At 38.5% G+C, this 22,438-nt stretch overlaps 1 protein-coding gene across 3 annotated transcripts in view; it reads left to right on the top strand.

Annotated features, from left to right (window-relative positions):
* The first annotated feature begins 17 nt into the window (after positions 1-17).
* Positions 18-22,438, top strand: part of LOC121954827 (SH3 and PX domain-containing protein 2A-like) — a 65,223-nt gene continuing 42,802 nt past the window's right edge. For 2 of the 3 annotated variants that reach the window (XM_042502537.1, XM_042502538.1), the window contains exons 1-5: positions 3,126-3,386; positions 8,734-8,814; positions 16,018-16,093; positions 18,389-18,465; positions 19,331-19,422. In XM_042502537.1, coding sequence (XP_042358471.1) covers positions 3,315-3,386; positions 8,734-8,814; positions 16,018-16,093; positions 18,389-18,465; positions 19,331-19,422 — 398 coding nt within the window. In that variant the 5' untranslated portion in view covers positions 3,126-3,314. Of the gene's footprint in view, positions 90-3,125; positions 3,387-8,733; positions 8,815-16,017; positions 16,094-18,388; positions 18,466-19,330; positions 19,423-22,438 lie in introns of those variants that run through there. The other variant, XM_042502539.1, reaches the window with a different exon arrangement.

Below are 22,438 nucleotides of genomic sequence, written 5' to 3'. Positions count from 1 at the left end.
ATCAAGCTAGCTAACGTAAGCTCGATTTCCGTTTTAGCCGCTGAAAATAAAAATGGTGATATAAACACCTGTACAGCACACTGTTTTTGGTAAGTCAAATTAGCAAAGAGAAAATTAAATTAAACTGCAAAATCTTTTTTTAAAAGTGATAATAGCTGTCTTTAGTGACGACGCTGAAGTTTGCTTCCAATTCGTACCTTCTTATGCAGCAGTTAACCGAAAAGGGAAACGCAATTTGCAAATCTTGACGGCCGATTCTCGGCTTTTTGCACCTCTCACTGAAAGCATGTTCAGTAAAGTCTCAGTGTTGTCTGAAACCCACTTTCAAATTCGTGATATCTTTATTTTAAATGTGAAATCGCAAAAAAGAAGACAGATTTCACTGCATTTTTCACACCACATTTGACCAGGTCCAGATCATAAATCACTATACGTATACAGGCCATGTTTGAAGTAGATTACCCTAGAGAGGCTAAAGATAGTTTAAATATTCACAAATCTGAAATTTTCATAAATCATGTTTATTGGAGCAAAGTGTGTGTGATTAATACGTGTGTGTGTGTAAAATTGAATAAAGGGGTAGGATTTGATAAGTATTCACCTCCTCCTACTCATTTTCGGACATGGAAAACTTATGTTTGTTTACTGAATATGTTTAGTGGGCATTCTGAGGTTTTTTTCTTGCTTATATTTTGTTTTTTGTTGTTTTTTTTGGTTTGCCCATGTCAAAAATTAGGAGCGAAGCAGCGAGCCTGACCTGTGGTGCCCCTCCCCCCCCCCCCTTAACCGGTAAATCGGAAACTAACTTCAGCGTCGTTCTTTAATGCTATTTTGTGAGTGCTAATGGAGGAATCTAGCTAACGTAGCGTAACGATATGTTTTGCTGATAAAAATACATTTCTTCCGCTGAGTAACGTTATTAAGTAAAGGTGTGTTTTGCTAAACTGGGGTTGTGTTGTTGTAGCAAAGCCAGAGATCCATTAAATGCTTTTACTTCGGAGGCTAAAAGTAGATATATCCGCTGTCAGTTGCTGTATTGTCAGCTAGCTTGACGCAGCTAGTTAGCTGTATCTGTTTCCTGAATCTCCTCGGCAGGACGTGCTCAGCCAGTCAGCCCCTCGGCTCCACCACGCATGCTACTTGTGCTGCTGCCGTCATGAGGAGGAAAAAATGGTAGAAGTTGTTTTGTCCAGGCACACATTGTGTTTTTAAGGAGTCAGATGATACAGGTTAACTGATTAGATAAGCCAATTCATATTATTCAAGCAGCCATTGGTGGGGATTGATTGTCAGATAATCCAATCTGGTTTAACAGAAAATGCATAACCTTATAATTTGTAATAGCCTACTGCATATCCCAGTGTGCTTTCAGATGCATGTTGCTCATTATTACTCGTCAGTTATTTTAAAATACAGCAGGCCCACACATTTTTAGTTTTCATGTCTTTCACCTTTAACTGTTCTGAAGTAATAGCATTTTTTTGACACGAAACACTTCATGTAGACTGAAAGCAGTATTCAGATCCAGATACAGTAGCAATACTAAACAATGTAAAAATACACCATTACAGTCAAAATATCTGCAATGTACATATTAAGGGAGACTGGGGACTTTTCGCATTTCTCTCAGTAAGACAGAGACCATTTAGATCACACCAACAAAACTTATATATATATATATACATTAAACTAATATTTATCTGCTGATTACCCAAATATTTTAACATTATTACCTATACATATGATATATTGTTCACAATATTTATTTGAATGAAAGAAGTCAGGTGTTGCAACACCATAAGGGCTGTTGTATTGCATGTTAAAAATACTTTAAATTTCACTAATTTACTTTTTTTTGTTTCAATAAGAACAGTATTCTGAAAATGTGCATGGTTGTACAATAATTTTATTTACACAAAAATGTTTAGGATGTTCTTTATTTATTTAATAATTTTTATCAAATATCAGTTATTGTATTTTGTTTGTTGGGAATCCCTATTCTGCTGCATTGATGCTTGGGAAGCATTTTAGTTTTGTGGCTGGTGGAGACTTGAGCTGACTCTTATTTAAACTACTATATAAACCGTTGCAAAGATAATTTCAGGACATTTTTTTAAGCTGATAGCAGATTGTGTAAAATATGAATTTGAAAAAAATAGCAATTTGATCTGTCAAATATGCCTAAATGCAGTGTCGCCTGCAGACTGGATATAAACACAAACACAAAATGCAACACTGACTTGTTTATACTGTAGGGTAGACCAATGTTTGTGTCATGCAGCGCCCCCAAATGGGAAAATGAGCCACAATATACATAATACACATTTCCGTGGCCATGCCTCCTCCACTAGGAGGGAGCAAAGTCATTTGCCATCTGATATGTCGAGTTTAAGTGCTGTCGGAAACCCCAATTTGGCTTTAAAATATACGGCGATGTGGACTGAGTTTATGGTATGTTATACAATTGAGGGCAAAAGCAAAATTGCATGTACTTGTATGAAGCTGTTCATGCGTGTTTGATCTTAAAAGCTGTTTTCTTGAAGTTAAAAGTACGACATGTATGGCCTACAGACGACTATGTAGAGTTTATTCTCACAAAGATGTAGCCAATGCAAGCAAAACTTCAAATGGCAGTGCTCCTCAATAATTATGCTTTCCTTATGCTCCTGTGCATCTACGTTTTTAAATAAAGGCAACCGACCACAGAAGTTTGTTTTGTATAGACTTTAACGGAAAGTAGTTGGAACAATTGAACGCAGCAATGCTATTGTCTTTTCCATCCATTTTTTTTCTGTAGAAAGGAAAACGTGCTTTTTATAATGTGGGCTGTTTATTTTTTTGCTCCAGATTCTCTGTTTTTTTTCTTCTTTTTTTAGCACAAGAGTTTAGCCCAATGTTAGACACGAGAAAAAAAAAGTCCCAAACAGTTGGACTTCACTTCTTCTCAGTGTATGTCCAGCCAGCTGGAGCAGGACCGCCCGTATATATTGTCATGCACTGCCCTCCTGCCGTACTCTGCTGCTGCAGTCCAGCCCCCCTTGAGGGAGGGGAAGACTGATTATACGCCAGTTTTATTGCGTTGTCATGTTTCACAAGGAGTTCAGAAGCTCCAAGACCGCCTGACACCATCGTTACATGGATGCAACTAAAGTCTGAGCGCGGAGGGACTTCTTTTTCACCTTCTTCCATCTTTGCAGTCCTCCTAAGGCAGTTCCCTAATGTTTTTTGATTTTCAATATCGGTTTAATGGCTGAGCAACTTCTTTTTTAGCATTTCGAGTATTTCTTGGTGCAATTCCTATTTGGTCTGTCAAGATGCAGCTCCGTACGGTCTTTGACGTCAATGTTGTGGACGTGCAGAAGAGACGGAATCCCTCCAAACACTATGTAAGTTGTGTCCTCTTTATGTGTTAAGTGGCTGTTAACTTTACAAACGTAGGCTCCACATTGTAAACCATTCTTTAAAATTTGGCCACGCTAGCAGCTCTATGGATGGCAATGTCGGTACACCACTCTGGTCTAGTCTGAAACAACAGTGTGATTGGTTTGCCCTGATATTTTGAAGATATTCGTGGTGTCCAAAGGATGAATCTCAGTAACTCTGGTGATTCCCTAAACTTTCATCTGGTTCCTCCACGAGGCTCGTATTTGTGGCTTTGAGTAAAGGTTGCTGGATGAACTCATTTGATGTGGTACCTGATTACCAATCAACAGGTCAAAAGTTCAAGTTGTACAATATTTTTGGTTTATATGGGCTTATGACCTAACACTTGCAAAACCAATGGTATTTTCATCAGCCTCGGCTCTATTTTGTGTTTTGTGGGTTGTAGCAAACATTAGGAAGAATGTGGTGAACATCACATCTGCTAAACATCAGCATATTTTAATTCTTACAGCATTTAGCACAAAACATTGTTGTTTCCCAGAACAGTCAGAGCTGCAAGCATAGTTGTAGACTTAAAAGAACAGCTGGAATCACATAGTTATCCTTTTTACTGTCAAAAATATTGTATATGTGTTGTAAAGTTTATAGTTTTTGTAGGGAGAAAAGGGTCTTTGGGGAAATATCAGACAAGCTCCCTTTGGTGGAGGGGTGTGTCAGTGTCTTTGTTTGACTGACAGCAGCTGGCAGGCTGAGCCCTGAGGGGAGTCAGAGAAAAAGTAAGCAAACTTGGGCTGGAGCCTGTGAGCCAGTTGTATTTAAAAGTAAGGGCCACAGCAGCATCCAAATGTACTAAAGTGATTTTTGTAGGTATGCTTACATGCTGTGTAATGTCCTGCAGCTGACCAGCTTATCTGCTAAAATGGCTGGAAAACATTAGCAGAACTCATGTGGAGACCTAATCTGACAAATTAAACCATGATTTTGGTGTATGATTTCAAAGGAGAACTTGGGACAAGTGATTTGATTAAGCAGATGTGCATGCTGTAGCAAGGAAAAAAAGAAATACACTTGCAATTCAGTTGTATTTTGAGTTTGGATTATGTGCCATGGACATTATTCAGTTTCTTGGCAGAAAGTATTGCAGATCAATACCAGCCCTAGTCACAAAAATAACACAACATCAGTTTGACAGCAATTATGCAAATATGTAAACACAAAACATGCTCTGCTACACTCCACATGAAAAAAAAAGAAACATATTGGACTGTGTGTTGGACACCCACTAAGAAGCTGCAGTGTTATAATCCAGGTCAAACTTTTCCTCAGAATGAGGACAGCCAGAAGCAAAGTACCAAAATGCTCCTTTATCGTCTGAAATCTTGAGCTTGGTTTACTTTACAGCCTTTTATTTCAGGAATCACATTTTATTTGCCACATAAAATATGTGTTAGCTGAAAGGAATCTGTGTACCACTAGCTGCTCTTTAAAATAGCGAGGGTTATATTTATCTAGTGTGCAGGAGGGAATGTACTTTCCTAGCATCTTAACAACCATATTGTAAGTGGGACGTAGTCATGGTTTAGCCAGGAACACAAAGCGTCAGTGGTAACATTACTAATGGACTTGGACATCTTGTTTATGACCAAAGCTGTGCTGATAAACAGGAGGAAGCCCCCATCACCACAGCAGGGGGTAGGGATATCTGGATCAGATCGGTAGGATCGGTATCTGACTCCATCAACACATTTTTTTAATTGATCAGGATTGATTATTTTAAGCATGGTTCCTGTCCGATCCTTTGTTTATTTCTGCCATCACACAGGTGTTGAAAACGGGCACAATTTGCTGCAGATATTCAGGTTTTACTGTAATGGTCCTACTCCAATAAGTAGAAACTGATTTTTTTATGTTTAACTGAAGCTGCTACACCACTTTAGGTGGACGTGAAATGTTTATTATTGTTTTAGTGAACTTGTTTTACTATAGTACTGTAATAAGTGGAATTGTGACAGATTTTTATTTGTTGTGACTGGGAATGTTAAACTTCAGGTATAACATAATATTATAAAATTACTTTAAAGTGTAATTGTGATTATATCGCTCATTTATAGTACTTTTTATTACAGTGCTACACTAAGTGGATTTGAAAGCAATTTCTAAAGACATTTTAGTTTGTTTACTTGGGTATTTAATTAAAAAAAACACAAAGTGGAATCGCGAAGAGAGCCTTTTAGTATTTTTAGTTTGTTTTTGTTGTTTTGAAAAAACTAAAATAAAAAAACAAAACAATAAGGAACTGTTTGGATGCAGACATGTTTTCCTGTATTGCACTCAGAGTTACTAAACTGTGAAGCATATCCACTGGATTGATTTTGAAGTGTGCATTGCGCAGCTGTATTATCCAGTTATCAGACTGGGTCTCTGTATGCTCGGTATCAAAAGACTCGGAGGCAAAACCTAGAATAAGATACTTGCTGTTTGACCGTCTAATTGGATTAGAATTGACCATCAGATAGCCAGTGAAGAGGTACTTGCTTCCATCTTAAGCCTCGAGGCTTTGGAGATACCCAACCATGTTGTAAGAGTTGACAAAGACGTCATCATCACCATTTAGTAGGAAGCAAGCGTGCTGACAGTTCCTGTCCATTCATTCAAAAAGGAGTGCTTGCTTCAAGGGGAGGTGGTAGAGTGATTCATCAAAGGCTCATTGAAGGATGTCATTATACTCACAAGGCTCCAATTTGAGAAATTTGTTCAGTCTCTCTTTCTCAAAACCAGCTTCCAACATTCCTGTGATAAAGATCCTTCAAATCTGGACACCAATGTGTAACTTCTCTTTAGCTCAGTTTTTGTGCAGTACTTCTCAGTGGTCGTAGACCACAGAGGGAGCCCCTAAGGACAAGCAGAAGGAAGACATCTGCAGATTCATTAGCTCCTCCACATTTGTCAGGAATGTCCAGTAGCCGGGTGAAAGGGCAGCAGTTAGTGACGATAGAAGAAAGATTTCTAAAATGTCAGCTGAGATTGAAGATGTTGAAGACATGGAGGACAGTCCTCCATGGTCTGGTCTTGGTGTTATCTCACTAACTTGGGTAATCCAATCCAATAAGCTCTGAGAAATGTCTCAGAGGGACTGCAAAAATCAATTAGTCCATCAGGTACAATTGGATTAATTAACCTGAGAGTTGGGATCAATTGCATCATCCATCTCCTGCTGAGGGAGACTCCCAGAGGCCACTAAACATAGGGCACAGACTTTCCCTTGGGACGGAAGCCGGAGGTGAGGGCTGACGGGGAAGTCCCCATGAGGGAAGAAGAGGGAGAAAAAAAATCTCATTATCTATGAGCTAAGCAACTGAAAATGCTTATCCGGTTTGAGAGAGGAAAGAAGCAACCCTTTGTCTTTTGTCCCCACTGTTCAAGTGTGACTTCCTTCCAGGGACTCATGCCACTGGAGCCAGAGAGTGCATGGCAACTAATCCTTGTTTACATACATTGTCAGAGGGGGATCATTTCAGGAGAGAAGAGATCCAATGGCAAGACTTCAGTTTGTGCAGTTTACTGCATGAACACCCTTGTTAACCCTTTAAAACCTGGAACAACATCAGTTCTCTTATGTTGTTTTCAGATGCCTTTCATATGCAATTAAACCCTTGAAACCTGAGGAATCAGGTTTTATTTATTTTGGAAACATGGCTAGAAAGGCAAGGAGCAACTAAGCCAGAGATGTCCCACAAATTGCAATAAATTAGGAAAAGATGACAAGAAAACGACCCGATCAGTATTTTTAAAAAGAGAGAGAAATTATTCTAAGTTTATAATTTTTTTTTTAAAGGGGGAATATTTCCAGAGAACTGTATTAATTATTATTATTAACTTTTTAAATATACTTATTTACATTTTTATGTTTTTTATCTGTTTTTTTAAATCATTTTAGCCTTTTTTAATGCTCAATTTCAGGTAATTTTCTTGTAACTTATAACTTTTAATTTCCTGTGTTTGTGGCAGAAATCAAGCCAAATTGCTCAGGTTTTAACAGGTTAATTACAAATGTTGGCTTTTAGAGTAAGAATGTGCTTGTCAGCTGAATATGACCACCACTCATGACAATTAAATACAGAAGGGCCCACATTTACTGTTAATGTGTATTAATTTGTATTTACTTGCCTTGAATCTGCTGTTAAGTATGCACTTATGAAATATCAGTAATGCTGGTTGCGACCATCATAACCAATTCCTGATGTTACTGTTGCATACAAATTGCACATTAATTAAGTCGTAATAATGTGTCCGATTGCCCTCTGTTGCATCTGTACTAATGTCATGATCATACATAAACATCGTTCATGGTTCTTTTTGGGTTATATACTGACCCCACTCACCCTCACTTTGAGCCATGCTGTTGCCTAAATTCAGAGTGTTTGGTCATGCTGTCTGTATCTAATTAGCGAGCTGCTGGAGAACTCGTTCCGCCTCGCTGCACACTCTCTGTAATGAACTGTGTGCAGACTGAAGACTGCATTTCAAACTAGTAACTGATGTCCTTGTAGATTGCCACCATATGTGAAAATGCTGCTTTGTAAACACTCAGTGACATGCATGCGCTTAGATGGAAATGCATTAGGTGCAGCCATCTGTTTCCGAACCTCGGGGCGTGCACAATTGTCTGTGGGCCTTTTGTTGTTGAGACAAATAGAAAATTTATTTTGGGAAAACTTCCGGCAACAGTGTTTTGTTCTGTGTATGACTGATGTCTGCCAAGGAAATGATATTCCAATTTCAGCTTCTGCATGAGTAAACACTGGCATTATTCTTGGTGATAGATAGAAGTGCTGGGAGTTGTTGACATAACGGGAGCTTCATTTGTTTCCTCAGAAGGTGGACTTAGGTGGACAGTGCAAAAGGAAAATGCAAAGTTGTTAGTATCTCAAGGCACTGATATGCAACTTTGAATATCATAAGAACAATAATGCACAATTGTTTCAGACCAGTAACAACAGTCTCATAGTTTTTGCTTAAAATAATTAGTTAAAACTTGTTCTGAGATATTTTATTGAAATCTGTCACATTCAATCAGCTGCACTCAAAAACACAAATATAATTAATTATGAATGATTTTATTACATAGTACTTGAAATCTATTGGCCCTGTCATTGACCCCTGATGCTTTTCCGATGTGTGACGGAAACAGACGAACTTAATGAGTTTATTTGACCTTTGACGACCTCTTGAAGTTAAGTCAGGAGGGAATGCACTTAGAGTGAGTCAAGCTAAAGTGGTGCTGTGTTGTCTTTGACAGAGTCATTTTGCTGCTAATGGGCTTTTTTTTGTTTGTGCTTCTCTCACTAGGTGTACCTAATCAACGTCACTTACTCAGACTCCACTTCCCATGTCATCTACAGGAGATACAGCAAATTCTTTGACCTACAGGTATGTTTTACTGACTAGATAAACCACAGAGGCTGTGGTTTAACAACACCCCCCAGCTGTTTTAAATCACTGTAAACCATGGCCTCAAGTGGCTTATTGCTTTTATAAAATGGTTAGTACATACTCGCTGCGATGTTTCATAAAACAGACACACAGCAGCAAAACATGCCATAATTTATAGATAAATAATCTGACGCACTTCTTCATTCTACATTTAGCAGAACAACATGGAACCAAAAAAGTTCATCCTCATGTGATGCAGTATACCTTATGTTAAGAGAACATGTCATTATGGTGCAGTTACATTATAACCACACATGTATCTACCATTAGCAACTATTCTTCTAACTTTCCCCGAGCTATTGTCACTTGCCAGCAATATTGTTTTAGTTAGAGTGTAGCCATTAGTTGCCGAGCAACCAAGCTTGTGCATTGATTAAATGACAGCATTGCGTTCTTCTGACGGTTCTTGTCTTGGCAGATGATAAATGATTCAGGCTTCAGTTGGAGGTTTCCCTCTTTAGCTTTGCGTGCTGTATGCAGATAAATTACATGTTATCGCAGTAATACTGAAATTGTAATGCCGTCACAGCTGTGTTTTCATAGACTATTGTACAACAGCATCAAACATGGCTCAACCAATCATAATCAAGGACTGGAACTATCCGTTTTATGAAAACTTAACTAAATACTTCTACTGTCACTAAATGCATGAGCAGCTTAATAAGTGAACCCTACAATTGTGTGCTGAAAATGGCCTGGATATTAAACTCTATGAGGTCAGTTTGACCTTTTGGTCACGTCTTTGTGTTCCGCTGCTGGAAGGCGGTATGCACAGTGAAAGGTCTCTTTTAAGACTACTGGAGCCGGCTTGGAAAAAGGGAAATGCGGGGGAAATCCAGTCAGCAGATGCAGGAAGAAAACACAACCTAAATCTGAATTCAGCATGGGGCAAAGTTATTCCTCAGGATTTTTTAGTAATCCAGTACCCTCTAGTGAAATTTCTGCATTTCCCAACAGGGACTCAAGTTTACGTTTTAACCACACAGTACTGAATTTTCTGTTATAGTTTGTAGTTTAAAAAGCAGCAAACCTACAGCAGTGCTACCTTAGCAAGCATTTTCCTTGTAAAAGACTCTTGTCTCTGGCTCTTCTCTGATAACTCTCTCTGCCAGACTGCTCTCTGCAGCGCTGTGGCTCTGGTGGGCTGACTGTATTGGAGGCAGCAGAGGAAACCCTTTGTTCTCTGGTCTCTTGCTAATAGCCAGGAAAATTCTGCCTGGGTCTGCTTGATGGAAACAGAGCTTCTCTCCTGTCTCTGTAAACATTAGTCTTGTCCATAGATCCCTGCTGCCAGGGTGTGTTTGTCTGGCTATGCTAATCCGTGAAGAGCAACAGTCTGCAGCTGTCCATACAGAATTGGGTGGGGATAGTATGTTTTATTTGTCCGTATATGAACATAGTCATATAGGTCAAAGATAAAGTGTCTAGCGTGAAGCACACTCACAGTTGCAGCTGTGATTAGTGTTGGATTGACCAAAAAAAGAAGACAAAAGCATCTTCTCACTAGTCGGTAAGATATCATGTCAGCAGGTGCCGAAAAAAGCCAACACTATAAAAACTTCTGAAACAGTCTTTTGGGATCTTTTTCTGGATGAAATAAGTAGGAAGTTGTGGTCAGGAAAGGGTTGGGGGTTGGGGTAATGAACAGTTTGGTGCTCTGGTTTTAAAGACTGGAAGGAAGATCATTTTTGTTGGAAGTTTAGATAAATTGAACGTCTGCATGTCTCTTTATGGTTTCAGTACTGTTGAGTCTACCTATGGCCTCCCTTTTCTGCTGCCTGTTTTAAAATATTTGTCTCTTCTCAAGGCAGAAACTGAGCTTTTGTTTGTGTGTCTGCCAACTGACACCTACAATCTTCCCTGAGCTCTGCACAGCTCTCTGTCCTAGCAGCACAATTGCGTGTTTCATGTTCACTAGAAACTGACAGAGAAAAAAATGCATTTGACACCCTTTGCCTGACAAATGTGACCATGATCTCATCAGATAACCATTAATTTGATATTCAGAAAAGCTAAGTCAGGTCACAGAACAAGAAACGCCTTTTAAGCAGCAACTGGCTGTTCATATTATTTCCAACATCAGCAAGCACTGTACAGCTGGTCATATAAAACCCTCGTCAACAACAGGCAGCTTTGCTTTTTGTCTTTTAAAGATGAGGTGTCCATTTACTTTGCCAAATGGATGTCCAAAAGTGCACTCTCTGCTAATGTTTCAAACCTCTCCAGAGCACAGAACTCATACTCATAACTGCTCCACTGGGATGCAATTATCGTAAATTATCAGGATCTCTTTTGTACGTGATTTTTCTCAGTCTTTTCTGCTGACCTAAAGTGAGTACTTTGTAATGCATGTGCAGCATGTGTAAAGCACATTGATTCCTCCGTTTAACCCTTTGAAGCCTGAGAAAATTAGCTTGATTTCTTTCAAAAATATACAAGACAACTAGCAAAGAAAGAAGAAATGACACATAAAATGGCAAGAAATGATTAATAAAACCTTACAATTACTTTTAAAAAATAAGATAAAAATAAATACAATAAAAAATGTAAAAAGAAAGTTTACAAAAACAAAACGAAAACAAGGACTTTACATGGAAAAGTGCTTAAGATTATAATCATTTTGAATATGTAATTAAGATTATTATGAATATATATTTTTCCTTTTTTCCCTAGACATTTTTCCCTCAACATTTCCCCCCTCAGCATTTCCCCAAGCCTTTTAAAAAACAATTTTCTAAATCTACCAATTTCTTGCAAGTTGTGGAACATTTCTTACTAACTTGCTCATTGCCTTTACCCCCATGTCTTTGACAGAAATCTTACCAATTTGCTCAGATTTCAAAGGTTTATATACTTGTGTAAGGCATCTGAGAGCAGCACAAGAACAGTGATGTGGCTCTAGGTTTCAAGGGGTTAAAGACGTTTGTTATCATGCTTAATACTGCTGAGCCTAAACTCCAAATGTTTCTGGTGTCAAAGGGAAATGTTTTTGACCTGCATATGTTTGACGTGAGCAGAATTGGTCAGTGTGTCAAACAGAGTTTACCATCCGAGAGAAGGGAGTGAGCCCCCACCCCCACCCACCCTCCACACCCCTCAACCGCAGCGGACAGAGCACACGGGTCACTGCATTCCTCTGGGGGATTGTGGAGTGTGCAAGCTGGCCTGGTTTCCTTTTGGACAGAAACTTCTCCAAAAATCCCTTAGTCGTCATTATTTTTGGATTGAGGAATTGGAGCAGGGTCAGCTCTACTCTGTCTGCATTATAATTTGTCTGGCCTACATTCCTCACGCAAGATGGAACTTTAACAAGATTATTTTTCTCCGAAAGCTGTTGTTAAACCTGGAACCTGCAGGAATATGATGGAAAACAAACTAATGGCTGAAAATGGTCTTAAGTAGAATTCTCCACCAGTGTAGCATTTCAGTATTACAGTATAACAGTAGCTCCTTTTACATTGCCTGTTGAAGGTGGAAATGTTGCAGTGTCATTCAGCTTCATAATTCTGTGTAAAAGGTGGAAACACAGAATAAGTGGATGGAGTGGTTCGGCTTTTAAGCTGACAGCAGAGGTGGTTACAGAGCAGAATAAATGTCTTTGTAAACGAGTAAGCCAGGACGGGACGGGTGTGACGTTTTGTTAACGTGTTATGTTTGTGACCCATTGCCAGGAGATGTAAAGCACTTAGCAGTTCCTGACTCTCTGAGCACAGTTTCAGTTTCAGTTTAAGTTTGCCAGAAAGCTTTTGCTAGGCTGAAACAAACTTCACAACCATTGCGCTGCCTCTGCAGGCGAGTTCAGCACAGTTCGGCGTGATGACGTTCAGTAGTCTCATTTAGCCACTTGTTAGCAACCATCTTTTTTTAAGACACAAAAGCTTCAGAGTTTGTGAGTGGAATATTTACTGACGTACTTTATGTCAGAAAACTATATGTGAAAGTCTCTTAGGCTAAAAAAACCCTCACAAAACCCACTGACTTTAAGATGCGGGAACACGAGGTGCTAAAATGCTAAATCCAGGTTTTAGGACTCATTACTGGGGTTCTCTATGTAGTCTCAATCTTCTAGCCTCAAGCAGAGGTGAGAAACAGGCTACAGAAGTGTGGTAACTTCTTTCTAATCCCACACCACCAGAATTTTTAGATTTTCAGTCTCTTTGACACCCAGTCAACACTGACTCAATTGACTTGACTTGAGGCAATTTTTCAGAATTAACGCACCTCCCTTTAGCCCTACCAAAGGCTGCTTTCTTTTTCCCCACAGATGTAAACAGACTAATGATTTAGTGACTTAATGAATAAACTAATTATTATAGGCAGTTGAGCCCATGGGTTGAAGAGATGAACAGCCCGAAGATTTGCACAGTTTTCAATTCTGCAGCATTGTCTTAGTACTGGAAGAGAAAAAATGTGAATTTATATTACTTGTTTCTGACAATAATGTCAATCCAGTTTTTGTAACAACATGCACGATAAATCAGAGACAGTTCTGACCAAGAGGGCTGTTGCATCCTAACCTCTCTGCAGTAAACAACTGTCAACTAGATGTCAAAACACAACCCGCTGATGGAGTCAGATTGTTTTCCCACTCAAACATTCCTCTAAACTCCCCCCGTCTGAGATTCCTCTCATAACAGTTTCATTGTCTGCTACACAGTGCAGTGTCTCTTTGTCTGTTCCTCCCCCTCTGCTCCTGTGAGTACACTTCACTTTAAATGCCTCTAATGATTATCATTACAGAAGCTGTTTGGGTTCCTCCCGTCACCATAAGTCATGTTCATAACGTTGTGATGTCAAAATAGAGATGATTGACTGTTTATTGCACTTTCTTTCTCTGGCACAGCACTGATTATGAAGTGTATAAAAAAAAAAAAAGAGACGAGGAGATGTGATTACATCATAGCACCTGTTGCTACACGGTTCATTTTCCCAGTGGGAACACTTGGCTGACGCTGCAGCTTAATATGCTGAAATATCCTGTGCAGAGTTTATGAAAGCAGTATAGAGTAAATACAGCAGTAAGTCCCTGAAGCCCCTGAATTGAAGTTACGTGAAATGTGAGAAATGTTTTCACTATGAATTTTGTTCCAAGTTGTCCTGCTGTTGCCATAGAAACAGCTTTCACACCTGTCCTGTAGAGCTGTGAGTGTATCCAGGAAGGTCCTGCGGGAGGTGATGTCATCATCACTTCTGGATGAGACGTCTGTGTCAGCTAGGTGGTTTCTGAAGGTGGTGAGTGAACACCCCCATATAGAGGGAGTATACAGCTGCGTCCAGCTGGGAGGCTAATAACATGATGAGTGTGCAGCTTAGTGTGTCAGACAAACAAAACAGCTGCCAGTGCACTCTTACAAAAACAGGGATTTTTGGAAATTACAGCCCTTATTGTAAAACTCTATTGCTTTGTATTCTAAAGAAATGATCTGGTTTGTGGACATGTTTGATGTCTTGCCTTTTCAGTTTTAGAGGCATAAAAGTTGTAAGGTCAGAAATCTTACCATGTCGTGTTTGTGTGCAGGTGTGGTTAACCAGAGCTGTTCTTTTAATACTCAGCCCTTTTCCCTTAAAACACAAAAGATGGCTACCCTCTTCAAAAGAAACCATGTCTTGTTAGCTGTCTATATTTTGGAGTTGGGGGGAAAATCCCATGCTCTGAGAGAAATTTAGGGATTTGGCAAAGGCAGCAGATGAGTGCAAGAAAGGAAAAAAAAAACCACAAGAAGAGAAACCAAACCACCTCTTACTGCTGTAAGAGTCCAACAAGCAACTCCTGCACGCCCAGACAGAGAGGATCCCACTTTACCCTCCAAGCTTGAATCTGTTTGTCCACCTGGTTCTTTTTGGCTCGTTTTAGACCCAATCTCCCGGTCTCCTCCTCCCAGTTGAGTGTGGTTGAGCTTGACGCTCACAGTCTTTGCTATTCAACAGAGCACATCTGGAACAAGGAAAAGCAGAACAAACAAAGGCGGGGCTGCATCTGAATATTGAGCATGCCGTTACTGTACAATGCTCTGATGTGCATTTTATGGTATTGTGATTTATTCAAAGAGCAAACAGAAACTCTTGTCCATGATACAGATGCATGCAGACACATACTTCACACATTTGCAATGCTTGTTTTTCAGGACTGAACAAAAAAAAATCATACATCATTCACACACAGCACGTTCTTTGTACACTTTGGACAGATATGACAAAATATTTGTTTTACTGACAACCTGCCTAACTTTTTGTTGCATGGCCTGCATGTTAGTGCATAGGAATATATTGTTAACCTGTAACTGAATCTTTTAGCAATTTATTAACATCTACATCATGATTTGTATTATATCTCTGCTTACTGTCTAATGCTGTTTCTTGTTGCTAATGCTGCTCTGCATGTCTGCATGTAAGGCTTAGCTTTGTGTCATTGCGTCATGTTGCTTGCACGGATATTTGTGCTAAAAAGCTATATGTTGTTCCTCTTTTATTGTTTTGTACTGATGCGCTGCTGTTTCTTGTTGCTTTGCAGACTTATATATCAGAGTAGATGTGCTGACGTGACTACACTATGCTCCAATTAATGTAGGATATCATCAAAAAGACCTGACACAGCATGCTTTGATGTATTTTTTCTGCCCGCTTTACCTCATATCTCTCAATAGATTGATCCATTAAATGGCCCAATGGAACAAAAAGTTAATCATCTCCTCTGATGTCCTTTTAAGCTCCTTAACTGGAACTTGCTTTTGATTTTTTCTCTGATAAGTGTGGGAGACATAACCTTGTCTCCTGCCCCAGAGATCAAAGTGAATCTGTTTGCAGTTTCATGACACAGTAGCTTTTTAAGACGATCTGTAATTACACTCCATGTTGAACTCATGTACCGTAACAAAAAGGTTGACTGTGTCTGTGTGCAATCCCCGTCTTTGTTTCTATTCTCCTCTCAGATTCCTCCACTTTGAACTTTGACTGATAAACTTGTGGTAGTTCAAAGACACTTCATGTGGTTTAGCCATCAAACAGTTAGAAGATAATGATTGCTTGCCACTTACATTGGCATGTATCTATTTTTTTTCCCTGGGAGTCAAACACGCATGTTTTTGAGTATTTCTACACAACTCATGTTTGTGTCACTCTTTATTTCCTCCTATGTTGCAGATGCGAATCCTTGACAAATTTCCAATTGAAGGAGGACAGAAAGACCCCAAAAAGAGGATTATTCCTTTTCTTCCAGGTGAAAACACAATACTCATCATGCACAACACGCTGATATCACTGTCGCACCCATTTTATATTTATCCTGCAGTACTGAAGCAAAACAAAAGCCTTGAGACATTTTAATGAACAACCAATGTTTGTTACTCCTACATACTCCATAGAATGGCCCACCACATTGCATTGTTTTATTAACTGCCATACTCCACCCAAGCTAAATCAATTTGTGGTCTGCCATGGCAGTAGGAGGCTAGCAGCTAGAGAGGGATTTGTCTAATCTGATAAACTCATTGTGGGGCAGAGAGCAGAGGAGAGCAGTGAAGAGATCCTTTGTTAGACAAGCTGTGCTGTTCAAGTTTAACCAGTGCTGTTTTGATCTCTCTGTAAACCCAACATGTGGTGAACTGCAAACGGCGTTTTACTGGTTAGTGGGCTGCATGCATTTAGACACTCATATTAGCAGTCAGTCTCCTCAGAGGTCTAAAGATAATTAATAAAGATTTAGAAATTTTGAAAACAGCTCTCATTAATTTATGGATTAAAAGACCAGCTGAAGTTCTGAAGTGGTATTATTAAAGATTTCAAACATGTCGTCAGTGTATGCTACTGTGACTTCAGTTTGCTATGTCAAATAAAGGAAAACACACTGACAGCATATGAATTAATTATTGGGTAAAGATACATCTTCTGTAGTGTAAACATGACATGTCTCAAGAGGCTCTGCTAAAAGCTAGTGTTTTTTTTTGTTTTATTTATAATTTTTAAATGATTTATTTGATAGGAACGATGCAATTTAATATAGTTCCTGTGGTGGAGTAAGTATTCAGACCATTTTCTAAAGTAAAAGTACTAATAACACCCTGTGAAAATACTGTAACTAAAAGTAAGAATAATCAGGAAAATGTATTTAATGTATTAAAAGTACCCCACGTCTTAACAAGTAAAACCTACACATCGGAAAAAAACCCCATACATTTAAAATACAGAAAATACTTATCAATATCACGCTTATGCTTATCAAAAATAGTTAGCAATTAATTTTGTGTGAATGGACTGATTGATTCATCAACTAATTGTTGCAGCTTTGCCTGTTTAACACATTTGGCGATTTAATTTATAGTAAAACATTATATCATCATTTGTTTCTTCTTATGTTTTTTATGTAAAATTTTAAAAGTAATTCATGCTGTCAGATAAATGCAGTGAAGTAAAAAGTAGCATGAAAAGAAAATACTCAAGTAAAGTACAAGTACCTCAAATTCATACTTAAGTGTAGTACTTGACTAAATGTACTTAGTTACATTCCACCACTGTATAGTCAGGCTATTACATACACAGCTACAGTGTTATTAAAATCATGAGTTTCAAACATTATACTACCACAATACATACATCACAATATATGCCACAATACACTAGTACACTTGCAATAATACCCCTTTTATATGTGGAGTCAATTTGATTTCAGTTGGCAATGTATTCCAGAGTACACAGCCCTTTGAGCTGATTGTACAAATTTAGATTTATGATACGCTCTTTTATCATTTCCGTGCTGCTCCCGTTACTCTGTTATTGTCTTGTCTTTGAATTAATCTGGAAAGAGGCTCTGGAGCTACACTGTGAATGCATTCGAAAACTAATTTCAAATTATTTTCCACATAAAATCAAGATATAAACATATGCACAAACACATACACATATGAAAAAATGCCCCTCAGCAGTAGGGGTTTTGCTCTTAGCGTCCATACTGCTCGTGCATTTTGAAATCTCAAAAACAAAAACGTTTGAAAATACAGCTTACCCCAATTTTGTTTAAAAACTCTTGGGTTGTTGTGTTTGAGTCTGGACAGGCAGAAAATGAATCTTTTGAAAATGATTATGCAGACACCCATGTTCACTTCCTGATTTGGTCTTTGTATACATGAGCTGACACTTCTGTGTACCAAGCGTGTAGTAAAACTATGGTGGTGACACAAAGACTTGAAAATGCAAATGGCCCTATCTAGAGCCAGTGTTTGATTTGTCACCTCTGAGCTCCTGCAGAACAACATGGTGCTCTCAGTGTGAGAAGACCCACTTTGTATGTAGATATAATAGCTCATACTAAGGTAACAAAAACACAACAATGCTTATCTTCAGGTGATATAAACTAATGAAAACATAGTTATGAACATTATATTCAATTTCTACCACTAGATGCCCCTGGGCCTTTAAAATGACGATGTATTAGTGTGGATGTGGCCCAAGTTCATGACCCCACCATCAAAACCTTTTGATAAGTAATACTAACTGATAGAGCTCTATTTTTCTTCAGGTAAAGTCTTGTTCCGCCGAAGTCACATCAGAGATGTAGCCGTCAAAAGATTGAAGCACCTGGATAATTACTGTAAGGTAAGACAAAGACTGTATGTCTCATAATGTACATATTTTTCACAACTTTGAATCCATAGTATCAGTTTTGTCTGCTGTTAAGACGATTCATCTTCTCATAAACTAAATGTTGTCTACTTATGATTGGTTTATGTGTTGGTTAGAGGAGCACACTGTCCATGTGTCATTGCTCTACTCCCTGAACATTTGCCACAGCATTTCCAGGCAGGCCTCAACATTTATCTCCCCCACCAGCCTCAACAGGAAAGCAACTGCTCTATCTGCACTGGTCATTTCCTGTCACCAATGTAAATAGGCAGCCTATAAAGGAAACGAGGGAAATGGGGGCACACAGGGGTAAAAGAGAATCCACAGAATAAGAATGAATCAGCATCCTCAAAGTGTAGTAGTGCGTGCAGATGGCTACCTCTTATATTCATTAGGTCAGTGACGGGAATGTGGGGCAGGTGCGTTGCCAAGTGTGGCAGCAGTTTTCATTTAGAGGAACTACACAAGATTTGCTGAGAAGGCGGGTAGCTTAAAGATTTCTTTTTAATATTGCTACTTTAATGTCTTCTCTGATTCAAGTGAAGAGAGCTGAGGTATCTCATTTTGAACGTCCTTGCAGCTGAGACAGGCGGTGGTCATACTATATCACCTTTGTGTGTTTTCCTTTGTTTCAACTCTCACTCTGGGTTCGGAGCCTTCTTCCTTCCCCTCCACACCCTCTACATCTCCACCCTCTCTTCTTATCTGACTCTGCTGTGACTAAGTGTTATAAACTGGATACTCACTGCCTGTATTGTTAAAAGGGCTTGAGTTTGGCTTGATTGGCAGACTTTTAAATGTGTGTTTCTGTCCCTTCTCTTTCCTGTCTCACCCTCAGGCTCTACTGAAGCTTCCCTCCCACATTTCCCAAAGTGAGGAGGTCCTCAAGTTCTTTGAGACCAAGTCAGAGGACCTCAACCCTCCTACAGAGTGAGTAACTATCCCTATATAGTTTAGAAATCATAAGCTATCACTGAGCATTAGCATCATCTCTGTTAAATTAACTGTTAGATACCTAACATTGCCCTCTGGTGGGTTGTAAACACAGGCTGCAGCAGCAGAAAGTGTGTGTGTGACCCAGAGGCTTTGCAGAGATGATTGATTAATGCTAGTTGAGAGGCACTGTGTTTTAATCATAATGATTTCTGGGAGGTGACACCTGATCTCCAAAACAAATGTGTTAGGATCAGTGGAGTCATGTGAGTGCAGCTGAGTTCAAGTCATGGAGCAGATAAGGCTCTCAAGATAGTCATTTGTCATACTCAGTTCAAAGTCAGAGTGGCAGTAATTACAGACTTGCTGCTAAATTAGTTGTTGTTAAAATTCTCTCCTTTCCTTGAGATTTATGTTGTCTGTATGTCTGTGATAGTAATTTTTTTCACCGAGATATGAAGTTAAACTCATCAGATTTTGTTTGTACACTTCCTAACTAATGCGAGGAGACAAATGTGGTAACCTCTTGAGTGGTTTCTCCACCAACACCAGACCCTCCACCTCTAACCTTCACTGCCCATTCATGTTAATCCCACTTCAAAGTAAGATCCTCCTCCAGTCTCAGTCAGAGGATCTCTACTTAAATTGAGATCTTGAGGTCTAAAAGCCATGCCACCCAAGTTCACTACTGGGGGATCTGTAACATTTCAAAATCACTCCCAAGGTGTTCTTTTATTTTTCAAGTTTGCAATGGCACAGAAAAGTACTCATGTGTAGTGAAGTGAGGTGTGGTGAAGAAACATTTATTGTCCTTGTTAAACTGTTATGAGTTGGGACGATGACTTTAAAGTTAAAAAATTAAGTGGAGACCTATTAAACGAAATTTTGGGCAAATAATGTGAAAGCAGAATGGACAATGAGAGATTTTCTTTTTAGGTGATAGTAATACTTTTTTATGTTAAGTGTTCCATTCACTAAAAATAATATAGAGAGATTTTATTCTTTTACCAAATCAATCCAATATGATTCTATTACAAGTGCAGTGATTATTAATGAGGCCAGTCATACTGGCAGTATTTTCTCCACCATGAAACATGATTAAGGTACATTTTACTGGTATTTCTGCCACCAGTAGTAAAGTAACTATGTTGTTGTCCAGCCCTCATCTGCTACTGCCATCCAATGGTCAACAGATGTCACTGCACATATATATTTAAAAAATCCCCAAAATAAGTGGTTGTGTTGTTGCTTCATCACAAGAGGGAGCCATGTAATAAGTTTGAAAAACTGATGTTTCTTTTTGCTTCTGATGATGACAGTTAATATCACATAACCTTGCTAAAGCTGTGTGTGTGTGTGTGTGTGTGTGTGTGTGTGTGTGTGTGTGCGCGTGCGCTGATGCATAACAAGGGTAATCTGCTGAGTTGTATTTGTAGACAGATGAGGACAGAGCACAGATATAGTAAATTGCGAAAAACAACTGCTTTTTATGTTTAATTGGCCTTTTTAGATTCATGTAAATAAATGAATACAGATGTGGCTTTGTGAACGTCACAAGAAAGATACTGTCAATAAAACTGGACTGCTTTTACACATGCAAAAAGTTATAAGATAGATGAAGTGAAATAATCCGAAACGTGTTTCTTGTGATTCCTTAAGTGTAGAAACATCAGTATGAAAACTAAAATGCCTGAATAATTTGGACTATTGTTTTAGTGGGTGGTTTTAAATCTTTTTAATGCAATGTGATGCTTATTTCCATTCACATGTATGTATTTGCTAAAACAATTCATTCAAATAATGCTGTCCTCTCTCAAGGCAGTATCAGAGGCCTAAAGACTGAAAGCTATTGCATATTTCAAAAGAAAAGGGAACTTTAAGAGAAACTTGGTGACAAATTAGACTTTATAATACATTTGGATAATAAAAACTTGTTTTTCATAGTCTAACAAATCATTTTAAATCCTGGGCTCCTGACTGGCACCTCAAATTACTGTTAATTAGAGTACATGCAGATAATATTATAGACCTTAGATTTAATTTCTGATGACGAATGCTACAGGCCAGATCTTAAATAAAAGTTTTAGTCATCAATCATTATTGAAACACTACAAAATGTGCAGTTAGACAGTTATGCAGATTTGAAACTGTGTTTTTGTGTGCAAAAAGGTAACTTTGCTTATAGTTTTCACCTCTTGCCTTAAGGTGTCTTGCTGAGAATATGTGCTGTCTATGTCAAGAATTTTTTTGTGAAATTTTTTTGTCAAAATGATTAAGCTTTATACAAGCTTTTTGATTTTTTTTTAAATTCATTTATTTGCATCCTATGCAGATATTTGCTTATAGAGATTAGCCAAAATGACTGAATGGCTGAATAGAAGTGAAAGTTTTGGCTTTCCACACCTGATCAGCCCGAAATATTAATCCTTGCCCTGAGAGGCTTATTATCATCAAACCGATAGCCGATGGGTTCTGAAATTGGTAAACAGTTAACACACATGACTTTGTGACTTTGAAAGACAAAGCACTGATTTACTTTGATTTCATGGAGATTTACTGCAGCCTTGGTTATAACCGTTACATGTCCAACCTAACTTTGGGAACTAAACAGATCCCTGAAGCAGATTACCTTGCCTGCCTTATTTTAACCTGACTTTAACCAAAAACACAAGTCCTAACCCTAAATGTAACGATTAACACATACATTTTAATTTATTTAAGAGCGAATAATGTTGTTTTAAAGTCTTTAGTCTTTACAGCCTAAAGCTTAATTTTACATCACTTTTTCACCACAAGGGAAGTTATTAGTGGTTGATATGTGGTCAGACTATCATACTTTGAAACTGACATCACTGTGAAACAATCATGACCAAGCTAGAGATTTGGGCCAGTTTGTACAAGTTTACTGTGCTTTTGTGTGTTTGAATAAGCAGCATCATTGCCTATCATAAGTGTATATACATACAAAAACTACCTACTGCACCCTTTCAGATTTCTGCTCATAATCATAATG

The sequence above is a fragment of the Plectropomus leopardus genome, chromosome 15, assembly GCF_008729295.1.
Source record: "Plectropomus leopardus isolate mb chromosome 15, YSFRI_Pleo_2.0, whole genome shotgun sequence".
NCBI classification, from domain to species: Eukaryota; Metazoa; Chordata; class Actinopteri; order Perciformes; family Serranidae; genus Plectropomus; species Plectropomus leopardus.
Note: the sequence above shows the minus strand (reverse complement) of the source record. Positions and strands in the feature narration are given on the sequence as shown.